The following is a 22,573-nucleotide window of genomic DNA, read 5'->3' as shown; positions in this document are numbered from 1 at the left end:
TAGCCTCAATCCAAAGTTCCACTGGAAAGTAAATAGGAAGAAGCTTCATTACTACAACAGGATATACTTCCTCCATGGAACTTTCTCAATATGCTGTTGATCTGTTAGAAATTTGCCATTAAGCTTCCCCAACAGAGATGAAAGTGCAACATCATGCAATTATATCCAGGCAAGCTGTTTCAGCATCTACATTACAATCCTCCGATTCCATATAAACAGTACTGGATGGAATTATGCAACGCTCAAGTTAGAGAATGAAAGCAAATGGTTAAGGAGCTGTCACAAATGCAAACAGTTTCCTTGGAGAGTCCCAGCACGGTGAGCTTTCTCTGTTGAGTTTCCAAGCCAAATCAATCCACCCCCACCCCCACCCATCTCCTCTTATACAATCCAGGCAACTCAGACTCAATCTGTCCCCCCCCCCTCCCCATGCTGGCTCAACAGATTTTTTGAGCTGATCGTGAAAGGGGGGGGGGATTGAGAAGAGTTCTCGACTTCCTACCTTGACCACATCATCGTTGAGATGCTTGGGGTCCCGATTGACCAGGTCGATTTCCTTGGTGTGCACATCATGCATCTCCTTCTCGTTAAATTCATCTGCCATGACCTTGTTGTTGGGCTTGTAGATGTTGCCTTGCTCCCTGATGGGTGCGGTGTACAAAAAATCCTACAAAGGGAAGGGTAAAGAGATCAGCCCACAGCACTCTATCGAACTGTCCTGGGAAGCTTTGGGGGTGGATGGGTGGGTAGGTGGGTGGCGGCTCTGCGTAAAAAAAACCCCTTCACTCGCTCATCGGACGTCCAGAGCAGCGGCCGTACGGAGTCAGGAGAAAGTTCATCCAGGGAACGTCCCAAGGCTGGCTTTTTAAACGGATAAAAAGTACCTACACCACACCCCTCGGTACCAGGCAGAGCCGCGACTTCTGCTCGCGCCGCCAGGGGGCCTCTCCTGGCGCACGCAGCAGGATCGAGGCGAGCTCGGGCAAGGGCAGGGCGCAGTCACCCCGCCCCTGAATTCAAGCGCTTGGAGGAGGCTTCACCAGCCTAACCCCCCTAAAAGTATCTTTCGTGTCTAGACCAACTCCCGGAGCGGGAATAATATCATCCGGATTTCTTAACCGATCCCTTAAATTAGTTCTTAGCGTCCCTGGCAGCAAACCGCGCGCCGCGGGACTTGGCGTCTCTGTGTGTTTACTTGGAAGTAAGTCCCGCTAAATCCGCAAGGCTTACTCCCAAGTAAGAGTGCGTAAGATCGCAGCCTTAAGTCTCCTTTTTTTATTCGCTACCCCCCTCCCGGAAGGCGCTTTCCTTCCCGTGCAGTCGTTCCACTCATTCCGCTAAAGGCAACAGGAGAACTGGCCACCTAGGGAATCTGGTGGTCGACAAAGCGCCCCCAGCAAAGAGGGGAGAGGGGGCAAAGGATGTCACATCTTCCCCCATCGGCCTCCCCGAAACTTTGGACCGGAGGAGCGTTCCTTGGGAAAGGAAACGTGTCTTCTGCAAAGCGGTGGCTATGATTGGCCACTCTGTATTCCGAGTTTCTTAATCCAGAATAAATACCTGGGGCCGTCCGGTCACAGTCATTCACAATTCAGGATCCCGATTTCACCTACAAACATGCATTGAACATATGGGGAGGGGGAGCGCCGACTTTCCACGACAATTAAAGCGCTCTATGCGGGCGAAATCCACAGAAAGTGATTTTTGACTCCGGAAATCGGAAGGCTCCTCCAATGCGTCCTTCGCCAACCTGGCGCCCAGCAGAAGAGGCTTTGGACTACCATTCCCATCATCCCCAGCCAGCACGGCCCCTTGCTAGCTGGGGGATGATGGAAGTGTAGTCCAACGCATCTGCAGGGCACCAGGTTGGCGAAGGCTGCTTTAATGCTTCCCTTGAAGAATGGCACTCTTTCAAAGAGTCGCTTCCTTGTCAGCCGTGCCGTCCTCCACATGTCTTTTTTTAAAGGAACTCCCCGAAATGAAGGCCAAGTCGTTTCCCCTCCCGCAAGCCTGATCCACACAACCCACAGAGGCCAGAACTCCTAAAGGTGTGTTATCAAGCGCTCAAAATACTTTCGGTTGGGTTGTGGATTTGGCAGCTGTAGGAGCCAAGCCGCTTCGGGTTTTTTTAAGGGATATCCCAACTTCGCTCCACGCTCCAGAACAAACGCCGCCGCCGCCGCTCCTCCTAAGAAACCGAACGTGCCTTCCCTACTTGCAGTTTTACTCTCAAGACGCTCTCCAGAAATCCGCTCTCCCGCCTTGTAAGGACTGAACCAGGCGCTTTGCAAGGCGTGGGAGAAGCGTGCTACAGGACGGCGCTTCTGCACAGCCACAGGCCGGGAGAGCATATTTGCAAACGGAAAAGCCCCCGCGCACTTACTCTAGAGTAGTCTGCTTGAAGTCTCGCTCTCGAAATCGAAAGCCTTGGGTGGACACCACTGCAGAAACTGCTGCGTGGGGGAAAGGCGTTAGGCAAGAAAAATCTGGGTAAGTGCGGCGGAGGGGGGGGGGGGGAGCGAAAACAAGTGCCCGGCCAGAAGATCGGATTACCAGCAACACAGACCAATAACCCCCGAATGCCCTAAAACACACACGCGCGTCTCGTCTTTCCAACTCTGGAAAGGACTTCACGGTGGAGAACAAGATAAGGGAAGAGCCAAGAGTACTCAGAGATGGCTGGAGCAGGTACCGGATGCCAGGATCGCAAAGCAAGTTTTTAAAAAAAGAAAAAAAAGAAGCAATTTTAAAAATGCAAAGCAAACTCCTACCTCTGAATCTACGTATTGGCTCCCAGACATGCTGTCTTGGGCTCGCTTGAGGCTCTGCTGTGGGTGTTCCCGATCTATAATTTCAAGGATCCGGAGAAGGAAGATCCCGTATTGTTAAAACACACACACACGCACACACATACACACACCCAGGGTAGCCGAGTGGGAGGTATCTCCAAGTTATACTGCTGGCCGCCCGCCAGGGATTTGTTCTGCTAATTCTAGGCTTGGAGGACAGAGCTGGTAGGTCTCTCGGCACATCCCCAAGGATCTGGAGCAGCGCGGGGTGGAAAAGGGTAAATACACACAAACAGGACACGCGCTTGGACTACTTCTGCAGAAAGAGGGAGATTTTCGCCTCCTGTTTCCTTTTGGGAAACCCGAGGCGATGTTTGTTCCTTTGCCAGTCCCAGCAATCGTAATTTACGCGCATGTGCGCGCTGCACATCCTCAGCGATCCGAGGGAAGCCGTTGCTGCTTTGGCTAAAGAAAACGGTTGCCTGGTTGACTTTGCGTTGTATCCAATGTTAGTCTTACGTGGGGCAGACCCACTGAAATGAAAGGGACTTATCGTAAGCTAACATTGGATACAACCTACTGGCTCACCGTTTTTGGACATGTTCAGAGAAAGAAGGGCCCAGCCTTCTCGGTTTTGATGAAAATCATGCTGCCTTGAGCTGCTGTCCTAGTCAATTCTGATGGGAAGATCTCTGGGTGCTTCTGTCCTGCAGACAATGAATAATGCAATGTGCTTGGAGGTATAGCACTTACAATTTCACATCCACCACCCGAAACAAAAGTCTACACTCTGACCAAAACTGCTGCTGCTGCTGCTGTTGCTGCTGTTGCTGCTGCTCCTCCTCCTCCTCCTCCTCTTCCTCCTCCATACTGTGGTTTCTGCTCCCAAAGCTGTGGAAACTTGGACTCATCTCAGGGTGACAAGATGGAGATTGCTTTCCCCACTGCTTCATTCCAAAACTATGCAAATCTTTTACAGCTCTGCCTTGTTTTGTGCTTTTAAACCTGCCTCCAGAATGGTTATGTGTGCCAACGTATTATATAGCATGTTTGCCCTTCATATTATGCTTTAAGAAAGGGAGCTACTGATGCAAACATACCAATAATGCCAGTATAAAATGGCTTACTAGCTTTATTGCGTGGGGAATGATAATACAATCAACAACAAGACTTGGCCGTAATGTACATTCTAAGGGCTGTTGGTAGAGATAGACACAAGCATGAACAAAAAAGTAAAAAGCTGCAAACGGTTTTGCTCATGTTGGAAGCATGGAATTCAGGGCGTGGCTGCTGGTTGTGTCCCAGAGAAAGAACAAAAATGGAAAAGGTAGCCTGAGGAAAAGTTTAGTGGTGAAACCTCATCTTATTTTGTATTTCAGTCAAATTGGTTCAGTGTTTTCCTAGAAGTTGAATTCCATACTTTGGAAACTGCTCCCTTTCCTGTATCCCATTGCGATCTTTCAGATTCACTGCTGATCGTTCAGTGTCAAAATTGAACACAGTGGGTCGATACAGATATCAGTCAGATTTCAAAACTGCCCTGGGGTAAACTATCTGGCTGTGTTCAGACAACATGATTGTCAACGGTGGGGTAATAAGCAACTTGACAATTGTTTATCTAGGGGGTACTCCCAGCACAACATGATAATAATCAACTGTGGTGTGGATTAGGAGCAGTGTTGAGTTGACTATTAGTCCACGCAGACTTGACTCACTCATCCCCCGCCCTCTCTTCCCCTCTCAGTCCTCCCACTGCTGAAGATCTATCCTGCCAGCTGGACTAGAGCCGGCAGCCATCACTTTGACTGCTCCTGCCTTGCAACTCTCTGGCTGATGAAATAACCAATGGTGGCCAAGGAAATAACCAACAGTGTCCTCCACACAACACAATAACCAATGGTAGTTCAAATTGCCAACTCTACACAGCGTTGATTATTTTGGCCAAAATAACCAACTGTTGGTTTAAAAACTCCCTCCACACAACACAATAACCCTTGGTGGGTTAAGTAACAAACTGACAACTATTTAAACCACCATTGGTTATCGCGTTGTCTGAACCCAGTCACTAACTTGTGATAATTTGGTCATCTGTTTCATCCTACCAAGTAGAAAGAATTTTGGCACACATCAAATGCAAATGTGCAATAATAAATATTGCAAAGTGATTTATTATTTGTTATGGGCATTTCTACCCCCACCCTTCAAAAGCTTTCCCATGGGCAGGTTACAATGCAAAAATCCAAGCATGTGATAAAACATTTTATTTAATGTATTTACTTGAAAAGATTTATAAACCACCTTTGACATAAACTCTCCTACTGAAGTGTCCCATGCTGCCGCTCCACTTATGCTATTAACATAGCACTAGCATAAGGGTTCTTGCCTAGTGCAATGGCAATAGGGTATGCTGGAATGACAGATTTCCTTGGAAAACCTGTTTTGCCAGTATGAACTGTTAATGTTGTGCTAGGGGTCAATTGTGCTAGTTATATGTCAACAGCATAAACAGAGCAGCAGCATCAGATACTGCCCATACAAAGCAAAACAATCTGAAAGTGGCAAAATCTGCTAAAAGAGCAGTGTTGAGTCATTAGCAAAGATAAATAAATAAATAAATAAATAAAGGGACTTGCTTGGGAGGATAAAAAGTTCTTCACCTGGCACTGAAAAGTAGGTGACAAATAAACCACCTTAGGAAGAGCATGCCTACAACTGGGGTGCCACCACTGAGAAATTCCTTTTCCTTGATAGACTCAAAACACTTCAGATGGTGGGGGCACCAAGAAGGGCTTCTGTTGACAATCTTAGGCCATAGCTAGACCAGGCCTATATCCCGGGATTGTCCCAGGATCATCCCTGTGCATCCAAATGACACACAGGGGATACCGGGAGCAAGCAGGGACATTTGCCTGGGATAATCCTTAGGTCTAGCTAAGGCCTTAGTGTATAAGCAAGTATATGTGGAGTCAGGCAATCCTTCAGGTACTCTGGCCCAAACTGCAAAAGACTTCAGAGGTCAGAATCACTACTTTGCATTGGCCCTGGAACTGATAACACAACCATCCTCCTGGCTTTAAGATTTGATCCTCAACTTCTATGCTCTGTGCAAATTTATTTTTTGTTTTGTAAACACAATGCAGGATTGCAAAAAGCAGTCAAAGGAATTTTCAGGGCTGGCAGAGTTTATATAACCCGTAAGATGAATTTCAGAACAGCCTATGAAGAATTGTGGTATCTAGTGAGGAGGACAGAAGTGGCTGCTTAGACTCAGATGCCAACACATTCACTTAAACAAGCAGTATAACACTGGAGAAGCAAATTCACATGAGATCAGATCTCCTTTTTAGCAAACAGAAAAGTTGAAACTGCAGTTTCTCTGTGGATGGAAGAGGAGCACCAATTGCATGTGAACTTACTGATCACGTGTACATAATGGTCTCTGGAGCAGACTGCAGTTACCCATGCAAATGAGCTGGCTGGAATATTTCAGAACTGGCTCTCCTTTTAAAGTCTCCCCCCTTTTGGGTTTTTTTTTTGAAGTGCAACCATTCTCTTCTAAGGTTTGTTTACTGAAGGAGAAACATTAGATGTGTGAAGTGCCCTTGAAAGGAGACTTGAGTGATGAGTTCAGATTCTGCTAAGAGTATGAAATTGCCCTTCTTTATTTGCTTTAACCACTAGGTTAATTTTTGTTTTGTTTTGCCTATTTGGATCCACTAAACCAAAATGGTTCCAAAAAGACCTTCTGGAAATTGACATAGTGTTCATATTTGTATATACAGTATGTCAGTTGTGAAATGGATCAGGAGTGAATAAGATACGGCCAACCTTTCAAGTGGCAGAGTCAGCCTTTGGGCATACTGTGGTTCTTCTGGCACTGGATTGCTAAGTATTTGGCACAATTGTCTTGTTTACTAGATAAAACACCAGAGTTGTATCAGATGACCCAAATGCGACAAGTCATTCCTAAAAGGAAGCGCAGAACTCTTGAGCCTGGAAGGCAGAAGAGGTTACCATGTTGCAGTCGTGGTCTTAGGTTGATCTTCGTTATGCTAGTAGCATAGGAGTTCTCTCTCTCTCTCTCTCTCTCTCTCTCTCTCTCTCTCACACACACACACACACACACACACACACACACACACACCTTTTATGAAGTGAAATCACTTCAAGCTGGCTTACAATAGGAAGATAAAAAAAAATCACAAGTACAATCCAATAATTAAAAATATCATATCAAAAGTGGAGAAAATAATAATAGATTTGAAAATAGGAAGCTAGTGGGGCCAGACAACAGATGAAAAGCAAAAGCTGGTTTAAATACAGCATAAGGCTATTATAAGAGTCATTGTGAACCGCTCAGAGAGCTTCGGCTATTGGGCAGTATAAAAATGTAATAAATAAATAAATAAAAGCATTAAAGGCAACAAAAAGCCTTTAAAGGAGTTGTAGCAGCAGTGCTACTTCCCGCACTGCTGGCATAATGTGTGTGGCCTAGGCCATGCACAATAACTCAGTGGTGAGAACACCTTCAAATATATGGGGTCAAAGCAGTGTACATCATTCTCCCATTTTATCTTCACAACAACACTGTGAGATAGATTAGTCTGAGAGATGACTGTTCCGAGGTGATCCATGAAGTTCACAGTTGGGAAGATAAAAGGATTGTTGGGTAAGTTTTATGTCTTAGTTAGACTGTTAGACTCACCGATATGTAGTAACTCAGATGTAGGCTTAATCTACACCAAGCAGGATATTGCCCTATGAAAGCAGTATATAAAAGTCAGGAGCCACACTACTGCTTTATAGAGGTATTTAAGTGCACTGACAACTGTTGGGTCCCATTGACACCTTCCATATACAGTTCCACGTTCATAGTGCTACTGTATATCCTGCTTGGTGTAGGTTTGTATATGTTTATGCAAGTCATCCCAGTATATGTCTCATGGGGTATAGTAGATAATTCGCTTTGCCTCAAGCCGCCATTTTGTGTGTCTGGCTTCAGTTGGATCCAGTGGATCTTGAGGTTCTAGTAAAAAACAAAGTCGAGCCTACAAGTTGGAAGTCTGCCTTCCTCTGCTGTAGAATATGACGGGTCTGGAAATTTCTGTTATAATACACGGCAGTGTCAAGTTCTGGATATTTAGATCTGCTTAGGCCACTGATGTACCGCTAGTTTATGTGACCTCTAGCTGTACACCAATAATGTGCATTGGCACAATGGGTTTTCTGAGGAAACCTGTCGCACCACCTTATGCTATTGCCATACTGAAAGAAGTCACTTAAGCTAGTAGTATGTCAGTAGCATAAGCAGATTGGCAGTGTTGGATACTGCCCCAAGGATTTAGTAGACAAAACTCAAAGTGCACGTCATGAGCATTTTGTAGCTGGCTTGCAAAGAAATTACATAACGTTAGAAAATGTTCTTACTGTTGTGAAAAATAGGAAAGCAAAAAACCAAACTAGAGGCCTGCTTTGAAAACTGGTGCTTATTAAAGTACACAGCTTTCCTTGCTAGTTTGGGATATTTACACAAATCCCATTAAATTATATGGAACCTATACACAGGCGTACACCCAATGCATGTTTACTCAGAAATAAGTCCTTTTGAGTTCAGTAAGACTTACTCCTATGATTGCAGCCCTAATTTGGGTCAAGTAGAGCCATATTTTATTTCCTGAAAAGGGACTCCTAGTCCCTGAAGGTAGCTGCTCCTTTCCTTTTACACCACCATTATATTTAGTCCACTATTTTGTGCTCAGATATAATTATTCATATTCTTCAAGTTTGAATTAAGGTTTTGATTGGCAGGGTTCATTTAGAACAGCCTTCCTCAACCTGGGGCGCTCCAGATGTGTTGGACTGCATCTCCCAGAATGCCCCAGCTGGGGCATTCTGGGAGTTGTAGTCCAACACATCTGGAGTGCCCCAGGTTGAGGAAGGCTGATTTAGAAGAATGTCTAATGATATCTCTGGCTGAATAGAAAGTGAATGATGTTGGCTTTCATATATAAATATGAAAAAAAACACCCTACGATGTTAAAAGATACCATTTATGTGTTATCACTTCGGAGAAAGTGTATTGTACCACACTGTAAATGATTTGACCCTTGTAACATTTTTAAAATAAAATCAACGTAACAGTCTAGTTCAAAATTAGTGTAACTTGCATATTCAAGCCATGCATATAAAACTCTCAAAGCTGTATTAAATGCATGTCAAATGATCTTTGTTATTAGGTTTTGTACTAAAGTTACAGTTAAAATCCACTTGGGAACAGAATTTCTAATCACCCTTGTTGTTGTTTTTTGCAAGAGGACATCCTACCAGCTCAAAGTGTCAGTAAAATGTTTATTATGTGAATTATTGAACAATGTGGTTGCTGAACTACAAAGGCAGGAAATCTTGAATGTTATATAGACCATTTTAATAGAAATAATTTTAAAATACATCATTCAGAATTGTTTGCATAGCTTGTATGATAGTATTTAGGTATCAAAAGTAGCATTATATGAAGTCTTTGGTATATTTTGAATTGCACATGGATATTTCAACTGATGTGTTGCATAACTGAGATAACAAAACCCACTCATTTAGAATTTCATTGACCCTGCTCTGGAGATGCTCATGCACCTTGAAGTGCTGTATGCTAGTATTTCCAGGCATGGAACACAGTCCAAAGATCAAGAACTGTGAAGATCCCAGTGTAGGAGGGAATATCCACACACTGCTCAGCTGAGAAGTGGGTAGCACCTACTTCCATGTGGGATGTTCTAGTTTCCAAGACACAATATGATCCTGACTCAGGTTCTTCAAGCAAAGGGCAGTTCAAAAAGGCCTTTCTATGTGGAAACCTTTGTGGACCTGTATACATATTGCAGACTTTCTGTGCATGGTAGAAGATCACCCAAGCAGGCAATTGGCTGAAGCACCCCACTTCTTTAGGATAACAATGTGGCAAGAATACAGAGATCGTAAACATAACGCTTCAAGGTAACCCATCCCATATCATTTACATAAAAACACAATATATACAGCAAAATCAAAAAGTTCAATTAAATAAAGCATCAAGATTTATTACCTGCTCCAAATCAACACCTTATTAAAAAAAAGAAAAAAATTTTGGAGTAACTTTGCCCCTTCTTTTTTATCTTCAGAAAATTGCACAGTAGGCCAGAGGCAGAAGTATCTAATTTCTCTGCAAGGTTTTATGTAAACATCCATGCACTATTCTTTCAATCCTGAACTGCATCGACATATGCAGAACTTCACAAAACCCCAAGAGATACAGAATGATCAAGAAAATATCTCTTAAGAAATACACACCCCACAATGAGAAAAAGAGGGGGCATTCTCCTGCAAAGCACTTCAGGGATGATGCTTTGTTATCAAAGTCCAGAACCCTGTTTTCTGTCTACACCAGGGTGGACAACTTGTGACCTTCCAGATGTTTTGGCCTACAACTCCCATCAACCAGCATAGGTAATGGTGACGGATGCTAGGAGTTGTAGGCCAAAACATCTGGAGGGCCACAAGTTGCCCACCCCTAGTCTAAGCCATCTACTGAAATGGCTTCCCTATTCACTTGAAAGGGAGTGGCTGTATGCATCTTTCCCTCAGTAGACAATCTCCATGTGTGCCTTGGAGCACTATTGCGTGCCTGACTTCCATGTTAGGGATTCCAGTGCTTGAAATGGGACTCTCATGGTCTGGCGCTGGCACCTCATCTAATGAGCTACCTAGGAATGTGTGTTCAGAGATCCCACAGCACAGAAGGGACGTGCAACGTCACCCCCTTGGGGCTGGCAGACAGTATGAGGTTTTCAGATTGGCTAGGCCCGTTATAAACATAAGCCTAGCCTCCTGCCCTTTCTTGGTCAATAGCACAAGTATCACCTGCCTGCTGCTGTCCAGGCCCCAACTCAAACCCTAACTATGGCTCAAGTCCCCAGTTTCCACTACTGACCGAGGGGACCCAGGTGCAGCTGCTCATGAACTCCTATGCTGTTGGAAAGCACTGGATTCGAGAGACTGCAGGTACTGGGGGCAGAAGGATGCTGATGCATTGTGCAAGGAGCTGCTAAATTCTATAGGGAGCTAGCTGCTAAGGTAATAGGTTGACTGGTAGGATTCAGATGAAGAAAGTTTTCAGGAATGACTATATTTATTTATTTATTTATTAAATTTATATACCGCCCCATAGCTGAAGCTCTCTGGGCGGTTTGCATTTATAATTCTGAGAGCTTTAACAGTAAGATATAGGGCAGGTCTATTACAGGTATAACTTTCAAAGAAACTGGGATTTAGATACAGATTTAGTTGATACAGTGCATGGCGACATCCTATAGTTAGGGTTCATAGTAGTTACCTTCTTCTGTCTCTCTAGGCAAGCAGATGTGATGTGGTCATGTACGTCTCCATGACACATCCGGGACAACCAGACAATGAGAGTACCATTAAAATAAGGCATTGACGAATGTAGCCCGTTATTTTTCAGTTAGAAAATGGGCTAATTTCTCTTAAACAATTCTTTACTGTCCCCAAAGCAAGCTTACTTTTCAGAAAAAAGTGCAACCCAACTGAAGAAAAACAAAATATCATTTATACAATAGTAGTTTTGGAATGAATGCTTAAGTGTCTCCATGCTATGTCAGCAGAGAGGTTTAACATCATTTAAGATTAGACTATCGTTGAATTCCAGATGTTCACTGTTGGTCAACCTGTACGTTGACTGCTGCAAAGCACCTTCCTATGCTGTGACATACTGGTGCAATGAAAACATCTGTCACGCTCCTCCATACAGCCTGCACAGAAGGCAAGACCATAAGGCAAGACTTGATGAAAGGCATCACGATCCTAGAAAAGAGAATTAAAAAGAGAGAGTTTAACCACCAGCCCTTAAATTCTGCCATTAACATGGAATATTAAAATAAAAATGGTATTATTATTACTATTATGCACCAAGTGGATCCATCATCTTTGTTTGAGTCTATCTTTGACAAATCCTGGCCATGGTAGAGCTTTAGCACATCAATAGCAAATAAGTCCGCAAAAGACAAATGCCCACAAAGTCTTACTAGCCCTCAAGGACCTGCATCACAGCCCCATGCTACAGATGTTTACTCAGAAGTAAATTCCACTTTAATCATATGTTAAAGAGTGGGATCTGTTTACAAGGCACTAGAAAGCTAGATTCCTCAATGGTGACATTTTCAAACAAGTTTAATATTATAATCCCCCTTTTGTGGTTTTTAAGAATACACCAGATTAGTACAGCATGGAAGATACAGAGGTTAGAAAGTTTAAGATAAATTATCAAGATTTGAACTGTAATCCTATGCACATTTTATTTGGAGTGAGCCCCACTGAATGTTGTAGATCTTACCTTTGGGGCACATACAGATAGCATTGCACCACTAATTTGTATAAGTTGTTATTTTGTCTTTTTGTGTGTTTTCCTTTGTATTAAATAATAATCATGATATTATGTAACACAAATGAATTATTATCACTATGATAATCTTTACTTAATACACTGAGTTCAATGGAGTTTCCTTGCAGGTAAAAATGCACAGCATTGCCATCTTAGTCATTGGTAGCAGCTCAACAGCCGAAAAGAAATTTTAACAGGATAACTTCATTCTGATCTACAGAAGCTTCCTGCCAGATTTCCTGGAGTCAGTGCTTATAAGCCACATGTGGCTGTTTACAAGCCTGAGTTAATGTTCCATCATAGCAGACTCTTTGGTCTTTCCTGTCATCATGATGTTACTGTGCTCCACATACTCCTCCCTCAGATATAAGCTTTTATGTTTTGAAAGAGCTCATTGTGTCAGTGTATAATGTCCAAGGAAAGGATGAACTATTACTGTGCTATATACAGCTTTTAAGATACTCACCTCAGCACAAGAACATAAGAAGAGCGATGCTGGATCAGATCAAGGGTCCATCTAGTCCAGCACTCTGTTCACACAGTGGCCAACCAGCCATCAGCCAAGGACCAACAACCAGGACATGGTGCAACAGCACCATGTTCCCCATGTTCCCCAGCAACTGGTGCATATAGGCTTACTGCCTCGAATACTGGAGGGGACATTGCAATGGATCATTATTATTTTTTGTGGCTGTGTTTTGCATTCATTATACTACAGTTCACGGGCCTGACATAACTCTTTCTGTGGTATGAGCTGCTGGAGATTCAAAAGACTACTCTGCCCCATGACCATCAGCCCCCTATTGAGCCATAGCTCAGTAATAATACTAATAATTTATTTCTTACCCGTCTCTCCAATTGGATCAAGGCGGGGAACAACAGCAAGCATAAAATACATAAAATACTAATTAAAAGTATCCTACTGGATAGGCCTGCTGGAAGAGATCAGTCTTGATAGCTTTCTTGAATGCTAAAAGATTGTCAAGCTGACAAGTCTCCTCCGGTAGTCGAGGGCACGCTGAACACATCACAAGGTGCAGCTCCTGGAATCTCCAGTTGAAAGGATGTCAGGCAGCAGGTGAAGGGAAATAGCCTGACTCGGTATAAGTCACTTTCATATGTTCAGCCACTGGCTTAGAGTTTGACAGATAACATTAGAGTTCTTAACATATTTCTGTTGCCTCAAGTGTTGCAATGAGCATTGAAGCCATTCAGGTTGCAGATTCAGGAGTCAGTCCATATCCATAGACTGTTTATCCTAGTACATGCATGGAAAACCTTCAATCCACTGTGCAAACAGTTTACTAACAGATACTGGCCGGCGAGATCACATTACGCCAGTCCTTTTACAACTTCATTGGCTGCCAGTCCAGGTCCGGGCCCGATTCAAAGTGCTGGTATTGACATTTAAAGGCCTGAACGGTTTGGGGCCAGGTTATTTGAAGGGATGCCTCCTCCCATATGTACCTGCCCGGACCGTAAGATCATCTATAGGGGCCCTTCTCTGTGAGCCCCTGCCAAAGGAAACGAGGCAGGTGGCTACTAGGAGGAGGGCTTTCTCCGCTGTGGCACCCCGGTTGTGGAATGAGCTCCCAGAGAGGTCCGCCTGGCGCCTACACTGTACTGCTTTCGTCGCCAGCTGAAGACCTTTTTATTCTCTCAGTATTTTAACACTTAATTTTAACTTAAATTTAAATTTTACTGTTCTAACTCTGTATTTTAATCTTATATCAATTTTGCTGCGTGGTTTTATCTTGGTTGTGCTTTTTATACTGTATTTTGTCATTGTGCTTTTAACATGTTGGTTGTTTTATTATGGTTTTAACTTTTGTGAACCGCTCAGAGAGCTTCGGGTATTGGGCGGTATAAAAATGTAATAAATAAATAAATAAATAAATAATAAACAGTTAACCCCCCCCCCCAAACATTCTTGATGCTTTAAGAGCACCCGAATTCTATAAGGGAGGACTTCTCAGATCAGGTCATTAATCAAAGCTCTTTTTGCAATCCGGATTGAGAAAAAAAAGTGCTTTGTATGGTAATAGGATACACAATTAAGTGTGTGATAACTAGTAACGAACACTTGGCACTGACATCTAGGTCTGGGTATACTAGCAGAAGAGTGAATGTACTTGTCTGAAGCTGAATCTAGCCTTGTAATCACTGTGTGAAAGAGGGTGGGGCAATTCAGCAAATGAGCCTCATTGAACACACGTGAAGGCGACCACATGTGAGGCTGGGTGGAGCAGCTTGAATATTATAAATGCCAAGCTCTCTTTAGTCTGGAAGGAGGGTAGCCTGGAAGCAGTGGAGGCTGGTGGCTCTGAAGTCAGTGGAGTGGCGGATCCCTTGGATAGCTCCTTTAGAGTTCTGACTGAAACCCAGAGCTGATTCACTGCCCCAGTGACATCAGAGCCACCAGCCTCTACTGGACGGACGAGGCTCTACCTTCATCCTCCTTGTCCAGCCTTAAGTTCATTACAGAGTTTAATCCACACTGCAACGTTGATAACTTGGGGGCAAGCAAAATACATTTTTTAAAAAACGGAAGGGCAGGACTCTGAATTGGGACCACTAGTGGCTTTTTTGGAGCATCCAAGTTATCTCTACTCCTACAATGAGCCGCTAATTCAAAGCTCAACTGTGTCAACACGATGCTGATTCGCCTATCCTACACTCTTGGCTAACTAATGCTGGTAGATTTGAAAGAGAACTTTTCCTTTTCCTCTGCTGAAAGAAACAGTGTAGACCCTCACTGCAGAATATAATTGTCCAAGGCATCCTCAATCTGACCTACATTTTCATTGGCCCTAAGCAGATTTAGTACATGCATTATGCTTGGAAAACTCAAAGGGTTTTGTACGCAATGATTCCATCAGCAATTTTCTTTTCTACTTTGCTGATAACTATTGATTGAATAGTGTAATGCGACTTCTTAATCCTTTTTAGAAGAAAATGTGGCAGAAGGAATTTTCCCTCCCTCAACCTGCCCACAGATGTTTTCAGCTCAGAGGAGGGTAAACATTGGCATTGCGATTCTACACATAGCATTTAATTTAGACCCACTGAATAAATGTTTCTCTACTGTAAATTACTTGGGAAGTATATCTGGAATATCACATGATCCTTTTCTTCTGAATCAACCATACTACTTTGCTGATGTGATGCTCACCTTCTTGCTATTGCAAACTGACAGTCACATCCCAAGTAACTAGGTAGTACATTAATTATATCAATACCCATCCTGTGCACTAGAAAAGAAAAACTGATCAATAGGATTGAAACTGTGAACAGCAGCTTTGATTTAATGAAAAGAACTGTCAGTAACACTAAACAGAGCATCTCACAGATAAGCATAAGACTCCTGTAGATGATTTTACACAACCCTTTCCACTGAAGTCAATGGAAATGTTACCTAGGTATTGAAGTTTTTCCCCGTTTTCACAATGTATTTTCTGATCCAGTAAGTAGTATATGCTTTTTGTAAGAGTTTGGGTGCTTCCAGATTATTTTTTCATAGCAGTACCCCTCCCTCATTCACAGGATTTTACAAGGGGTCCAGATGTCATCGTCTTTAACTTGTAAGCCTCTTGTGTTCCTGCATCACTTCTTCCATCTTTTTCTTACCATGGAGAATCCATTAAGAAAGAAAAGATGGAATAGCTGCACAAGGTTTTCTGATTAGTAGCGCCAAGGAGCCCTCCATCTGGAAGCACTCTTATTAATAAGTCCAGCACACTAGTCTTATATTGTTTCTAAAAGTGACCAGTAGAGTGAGAGGCTATGCATAGTGAGTGGAATTATTGCACTTTTGCAGTAATTTTCGTAGCTTACCTGCTTGCACTTATCTTTGCTAGCCATTTGTGGTGGAAAATAATAATAAAAAATAGCCACTCTAACATCTGTACAGCTTGCTTGCCTAATTGCAGGAAGGGCCAAAGCTCAAAGGGTAGAGCACATGCAGAAGATTCCAGGTTCAATCCTTGACATCTCCAGGTAGGGCTGGAAAAACTCCTGCTGATACCTTGGAGAGCTGCTGCCAGTCAGTGTCAATAATACTGGCCTAGATGAACCAATGGGCTGACTCAGCGTAAGGCAGCTAGCTTCCTAGGTTCCTACAGCAATCCTTGCCACAAACAACCAGGCAAGTGGATAATGGCAAGCCTGGGTTATCTTCCCTAAACTACAGAAGCAATACATATAGATATAAATGGTCTACTAGTAAATCAGAAGCAGTGGTAGATCCAGGAGCATTCTCATGACGCTAATGTTAAACACTCACCAGAAGCAAGAATAAAAATACAACTCAAAAACTGACTTGCGCGCAGTAAAAATCCTGTTTGCGTTTTAGATGCCCAGGCCACAATCTGATCTCTTTCATTACCGGCAGAATTTGGAATCCATCATTGGAGATACTGATGGTGAATCAATATCTAAACAGCCAAGCATTTGCCACAAGAATCTATTTTAAAAGCATCCGTAAATATTATTGCAGAACATGTAACAAACATATTTGGTGATGTTTTTTCTTCAACTTAAGTCTGGCGCCAGAGCAAAGGAGAAAAATCCATTTAAGTTACAGAAGAATGTAGAGTGGCAACCTCTCCTTAACAAGCCTGCAAACAGCTCGCTCAATGGTTGGTACTGGCAGAAGTTCAGATAGCTGTTTTATACCTAACACAGATAGTGTAACTATGGCTACCAATGTAACTAAGCCTGCCAGAAGGGATAAGTCCAAGGTAAGCTAAAATAATAACAGTAGCTTTGTTTTTTAAGCATGCAATCGTATTCCACCCCACCCCGCCACCCTTGCCCCACCAATTCTTTATAGATTTTTCTTTAATTTCTGCCATTCCCGACCCACTCTCGTGAGGATAGTTTTGTGTGCGCGCAAAGTTCAGCTGATGGAGAGGTAAAAAGCTCTGCCCTCCAACGCTGGTATGCAATGTCTTCTCCCATCACAGAGAGCTCTGGGTGCAGAAGGAATGTGAGGTCAAGTTCTTATGTGAATTTTTGGCATGCTGAGACTGTAACAACTCCTCTCTGTTGGCACTTCAGCAGTGCTTCCTAACTGAGGGTTTCCAAAATGTTTCTCTACATAGGATGGAATTTAGCCACCCAGCACACACTACTCCAAGGCAGGTTAATAACAGGATCTTCACTTTTTAAAGCTGGCTGGAATTACACCCGCTTGTGGAACTGGATGAGACCAGGGGTGGGAGAAGCTAGCAACCCCCACGCTGCAGTTGCTTTGGCTCGATCCCAAAGGACACTGGGAGTGTTTGAGTGGAATTCACTACCCTGCCCTCAAAGCAAGCAACAGTTGCACACTCCCAAACCAAAGGGATTCCGCAGGAAAATAGAACAATGGCCCCACGTGTCCATCCATCCGACTCCACCTCCGTGTTTTGGGACACGCATAGCTGAAATGAGAGCACACCCTTTGTGGGAGATGCAAGGTGAAAATGGCAACGATGCTAAGTCACCTTAATTGCTCTCTTCCTATGGAAAAAAGCTAGTTCATTTGGCCTTTTTCTTCCTTAGCTTTTCAAACATATGAGCACTCCAGTCAAACGTGCCATGAATCATAGAATAGCAGAGTTGGAAGGGGCCTACAAGGCCATCGAGTCCAACCCCCTGCTCAATGCAGGAATCCACCCTAAAGCATCCCTGACAGATGCTTGTCCAGCTGCCTCTTGAATGCCTCTAGTGTGGGAGAGCCCACAACCTCCCTAGGTAACTGATTCCATTGTCGTACTGCTCTAACAGTCAGGAAGTTTTTCCTGATGTCCAGCTGGAATCTGGCTTCCTTTAACTTGAGCCTGTTATTCCGTGTCCTGCACTCTGGGAGGATCGAGAAGAGATCCTGGCCCTCCTCTGTGTGACAACCTTTTAAGTATTTGAAGAGTGCTATCATGTCTCCCCTCAATCTTCTCTTCTCCAGGCTAAACATGCCCAGTTCTTTCAGTCTCTCTTCATAGGGCTTTGTTTCCAGACCCCTGATCATCCTGGTTGCCCTCCTCTGAACATGTTGAAGTCCTCCTTGAAGGCTCTCTTCCAGATGCCTCCACCATCTGAGGTAAAGTATGTGGCAACTTTGTATCACATAGTGGCCAACTAGCTGTCACCAGAGACCAACAATGCAGGAGATGGTACAACAGCACCCTCCCACCCATGTTCCCCAGCAACTGGTGCATACAGGCTTACTGCCTTGGATACTGGAGGCAGCACACAACCATCAGGACTTCTCATCCAGGAATTTATCCAACCCCCTTTTAAAGCCATTCAAATTAGTGACCATCACTACATCTTCTGGTTGTGAATTCCATAAGAATATAGTAAGGTGCCTGCCTGAGCCTCCATAGAGCTACTGCAAATCAGTGTACACACAATTGGTCTAGATAAGGCAATGCTTTGATTCAGTATAAGGCAGCTTCATATGCCCAGAGGGGTTCCAGAAGTCAAAGACATCAGAACCAATGTGTTCCAAAGACAAAACAATTATAACAGGAATCAACTGCTCAGCCATGGACACATAGGATGCTGCCAGTGGGTCACCTTTCTCCAGTGATCACAATGCTTTTGCAGGTGAATCAGCTTGTCTGACAACCTGTATTCTATGCTAGCTGAAATGGACTACTAGGATTGAGATGAGTAGCACAGCAGCCGCTCCACAAAAGTAGAGATAATCACTCCAACACCCACCCACCTCGATGAGAAGTACCTCCTTCTTATGAATTTCTTCCTGTTTCACTTCCTGGTTTGTTGGGTATGTTAGTCACTGAGAAAGCAGACATATTGAAATGCAGAAGTCAACTTTTTCGTATACACAGCATGCAGCCACCATACATTCAGGTACACGTTTGAGGGGCTAATCATTTACAAGCATTTTAATAACAAACTTACTGATACAATGCCTTTTAAAAGCATTCTCATCTGTTACTTTTCGACAGCATGGTATTAACATGCACATTACTACAAATAACAACCTCAAACAGGCATCTGTGTGCAGGATTGGGGCTCACATGCATAGCAAACATTGTAATACTATGGTTGGCAGGCCCACATAAGAATCAACCTTACCTTATGGCTCCAGGAAAATAGTCTCTATGCCTCAGAAACCCATCTGCAAGATTTATTTATTAATTTTTTGTCTTCCCAATAACAAAAGGCTGTCTGGGCAGATTACACGATAAAGGAATAAAAACAATGCACAATAAACACAACAAAAATCTGCACACAAGATACACTATCACATATATAAATGCAATCACCCCAACTCTCCGTGGGATAATCTATACATTATGGAATCTAAGATGCCTGAGAGAAAAGGAATGTCTTCATTTGTCATGGAAAAAATAACAGTGTGAGCATCCAAGCAAGCCTCTTTGGGGAGGGCATCCCATAAAGAAGGAGCCACAACCGAGAAAGCCCTTTCACTTGTAGCCACTCACCTAACTTCATTTGTGGGAGCACCTGAAGGAGGGCCTCCAAAAATTACCTATGAGTCGAGGCAGATACTTATGGACGGAAACATTCCTTTAGGTACTCCCCAAGCTGTTTAGAGCTTTAAAGACCAACTCCAAAACTGAATTGGGCCCGGAAATGTACTGGAAGGCAGTGCTGCTGATGAAGCACTGTCATCACGTGATCACATCAACCACTTCCACTCAGTCACCTAGAAGCTCTATTTTAGACAAGCATTTTATTGCCCACTTGCTATTGCCCACTCACGTTTTTTCATGCATCGTTTAGATGCCGCGGTCTTGTGTGCCTCCCGTTCCATCTTGCCTTTTTTCCGTCACAAAATGGACCCCTTTTAATCCAACTTTTTTTTAGGAACTGGAATGTGCCTCCATTTCCTGCTGTGTGCAGCAAAAGCTGCATGTTAAAAAAAGGGCCCTGAATGGGCCATGTGGTCTTTGTTTACTTCCTCTTTCTTCGCCGCAAAGAAAGAGGAAGTATTGTGGGACAGGAGCGGGAGCAGAGAAGCGACAGTAGGGAAACGCAATTCCCCACCCCACATCTGATGATGCACTTAGAGTAAATGATGTCCAAGGGAATATTAATTGAAGAGAATAGTAATTGAAGGGAATAATAACAGAAGGGAATAACAGTGATTTCTCTTACATGGTTATTGTGAGACAAAGGGTAAGCATGCCTATTAGGAAGCAAAGTTCCACTGAAAGCAGGACACAGAGCTGCTTCACACATGCTCATCATCTGATTACTGCAACTAAAACAAATTGTATATGTGAGTGGCCATCACAGGCAGAACGAATCACCCACTGTCACATTCAGCTTCAAGTCACTATGTGGAGAAACTGAGGGACGTATATGCATGTGTGTACTAAGTGAACACAGCTACAATAAGGCTGCAAAGGAAACAAGCATGTTCAGAAAGAAAAAAAGTCCTAAAATTCCCAGCATTCCCCAGCCAGCTGGCTGGGGAATACTGGGAGTTTTCGGATATTTTTCCTGTCTAAACGTGCATAGGATTGTGCCCTAAAGCACTTTTAAATAGCAATCCACTTCCAAATAACCTTGAATAGGACTGGGCTGCAAGAATACTAAAAAAATTAAAATAAATAAATAACAGGAGGTCACCCTAAAATGACCTCTCTGTGAACCGCCCAGAGAGCTTCGGCTATTGGATGGTATAAAAATGTAATAAATAAATAAATAAGAGGTGACGATACCAGCAGTCACAGAGGCAGCATAAAAAATTGCTCATCGTATTTCCCCCCACCAAATTGCATTACATTATTTCCACATTGTTCATGGATAAATGGTAATATTTCGGTACAGCATCCTTCCTCATCCTCCAGATGGGCTGGAGTACAGTTCCCATCATAATAAGCCAGTGTGGCTGGGGATTATGGGAGTTGTAGTCCAGCACAACTGGAGGGTGCTGGGTTGGGCAAGGCAGCAGTCGAAAGAAGAAGTCAAGGTCTTACCAGATGTGCAGGCAGCTGAGCACCGCAAAGAGGATTCCTGCCACCAGAGCCAAGGGGACCGCAAGGAAAAGGGTCAGGAGCTTGTAGATCAGGTATTTGCTGACCTCGAAGAAGGCATGGCTGCAGACCCAGACCCTGTCGAAGGAGTGAGTGGATGCAGGCTCCGCGATCACATCCTCAAATCCCAGCTGGAAACAGAGACAGCAAGAATTGGCAACATAAGCCTCTGTTTTGAAATGCAAATAGGCAGTTATGCAAAGACGGGGCAGAGAGCGGCGCGGTGGGAGGGAAGGGGGGGGGTAACCAACACAGAGCTCAGCTTGTGGCTTCTGTTTTGTGACTGAGCTGAAAGAGAACCAAACAGGCACAAGCTTCCTATTCAAACGTCTCCTCCGCGTCGAAGCGATCCATAGAGTCCCGTCGATTTGTTAACATGAGATAAAATACGCACAGCAGAAACCTGGAAACGCAATTCTGACCGGTTAATCGGCACAGTTACTTCCGAATTTGACCGGCCTTCCTCCCCCTCCTCCCCCCCCAACTCGAAATGAAAAGACAACCAGGGAAGAAAGGAGGGGTACAAGGTCTCCCAAACCACGGCGACTGCTAACGCCTAGGATGGGACTGGGAAGGAGCGGGGCGGGGGGCGCAGGCACACGCGCGCGCGCAGATATCGCCTTACATGGAATAAACCCCGATCGCTGCAACGCAAAGCTGCAGGGCTAGCAACAGGTGCGGTGGGAGGGGAGGGGAGGGCAGGGCAGGGGTGGCTGTAACGTGTGGATGCTGCTGCTGCGGGGGGGGGGGGGGCTCCGTCTGCCCTCACCTTCAGGTGGGTGTTGATCCCGCGCGGGTCCCTGTCGGCGGCTTTGTCCAAGCTTTTCTCGGTGTCGGACAGAGCCGGGCTGCTGCTCCGATTGAAGCCCTCTTCGTCCATGAAGATCTTGGTGTCCGCTTTCTCTTTCTCCAGCCCCATGGTGGCTCGGGCAGCCGGAGTCCCTCCCGGAGCTTTGCCTTGGCTGTGGCCGGGGAGCTCCCCCTGCCACCTCTCGCTGCCCCCCCCCGCCTCCTCCCCCCCGGGGGTGCTGCGCGACGGGGAGCGGGCAAGTCCTAGTGGAGGCCACGCCCCGGAGGAAACCCACGGCGGAGCTGGACAGAGCGGCGGCGGCGGCGGCGGCAGCAGCTGCTGCTGGCAGAGAAGCGCCGATGTGCCCGCCTGGCTTCCGCGCATGCTCAGAGGGAGCGGCGAAGAAACCCGGGAGGCTGGTTTTTGACAGCCATGCTTGCGGCACTCGGCTTCGTTTCCACGGAGGGCCGAAACAGACGGTGCTTTAAATCCGTACCTTACAGCTCCGTCGTTTGGTTTTTTTTTTAATTATTGTTATTCTGGAGTATGC

General features: G+C 44.5%; 2 protein-coding genes across 3 annotated transcripts in view; both read right to left on the bottom strand.

Moving 5' to 3' along the window:
• Positions 1–3,075, bottom strand: part of CAV1 (caveolin 1) — a 38,195-nt gene extending 35,120 nt beyond the window's left edge. The window contains exons 1-2 of one of the 2 annotated variants that reach the window (XM_063134038.1): positions 2,772–3,075; positions 503–667 (exon numbers count right to left, since the gene is read on the bottom strand). In XM_063134038.1, coding sequence (XP_062990108.1) covers positions 503–667; positions 2,772–2,801 — 195 coding nt within the window. In that variant the 5' untranslated portion in view covers positions 2,802–3,075. Of the gene's footprint in view, positions 1–502; positions 668–2,383; positions 2,484–2,771 lie in introns of those variants that run through there. The other variant, XM_063134040.1, reaches the window with a different exon arrangement.
• Positions 3,076–9,196: 6,121 nt separating this feature from the next.
• Positions 9,197–22,245, bottom strand: CAV2 (caveolin 2). Its single transcript, XM_063134037.1, has 3 exons — positions 22,003–22,245; positions 21,177–21,364; positions 9,197–11,642 (listed from the first exon to the last, which is right to left on the bottom strand). Exons 1-3 carry the CDS (start codon positions 22,150–22,152, stop codon positions 11,492–11,494), a joined length of 489 nt encoding a protein of 162 aa, XP_062990107.1. The 5' UTR covers positions 22,153–22,245; the 3' UTR covers positions 9,197–11,491.
• Between the last annotated feature and the right edge of the window lie 328 nt (positions 22,246–22,573).

This window comes from Elgaria multicarinata, chromosome 9, assembly GCF_023053635.1.
Source record: "Elgaria multicarinata webbii isolate HBS135686 ecotype San Diego chromosome 9, rElgMul1.1.pri, whole genome shotgun sequence".
In the NCBI taxonomy this organism is placed as follows: Eukaryota; Metazoa; Chordata; class Lepidosauria; order Squamata; family Anguidae; genus Elgaria; species Elgaria multicarinata.
The sequence above is the reverse complement of the archived record's forward strand: the minus strand, read 5'-3'. Positions and strand labels throughout refer to the sequence as shown.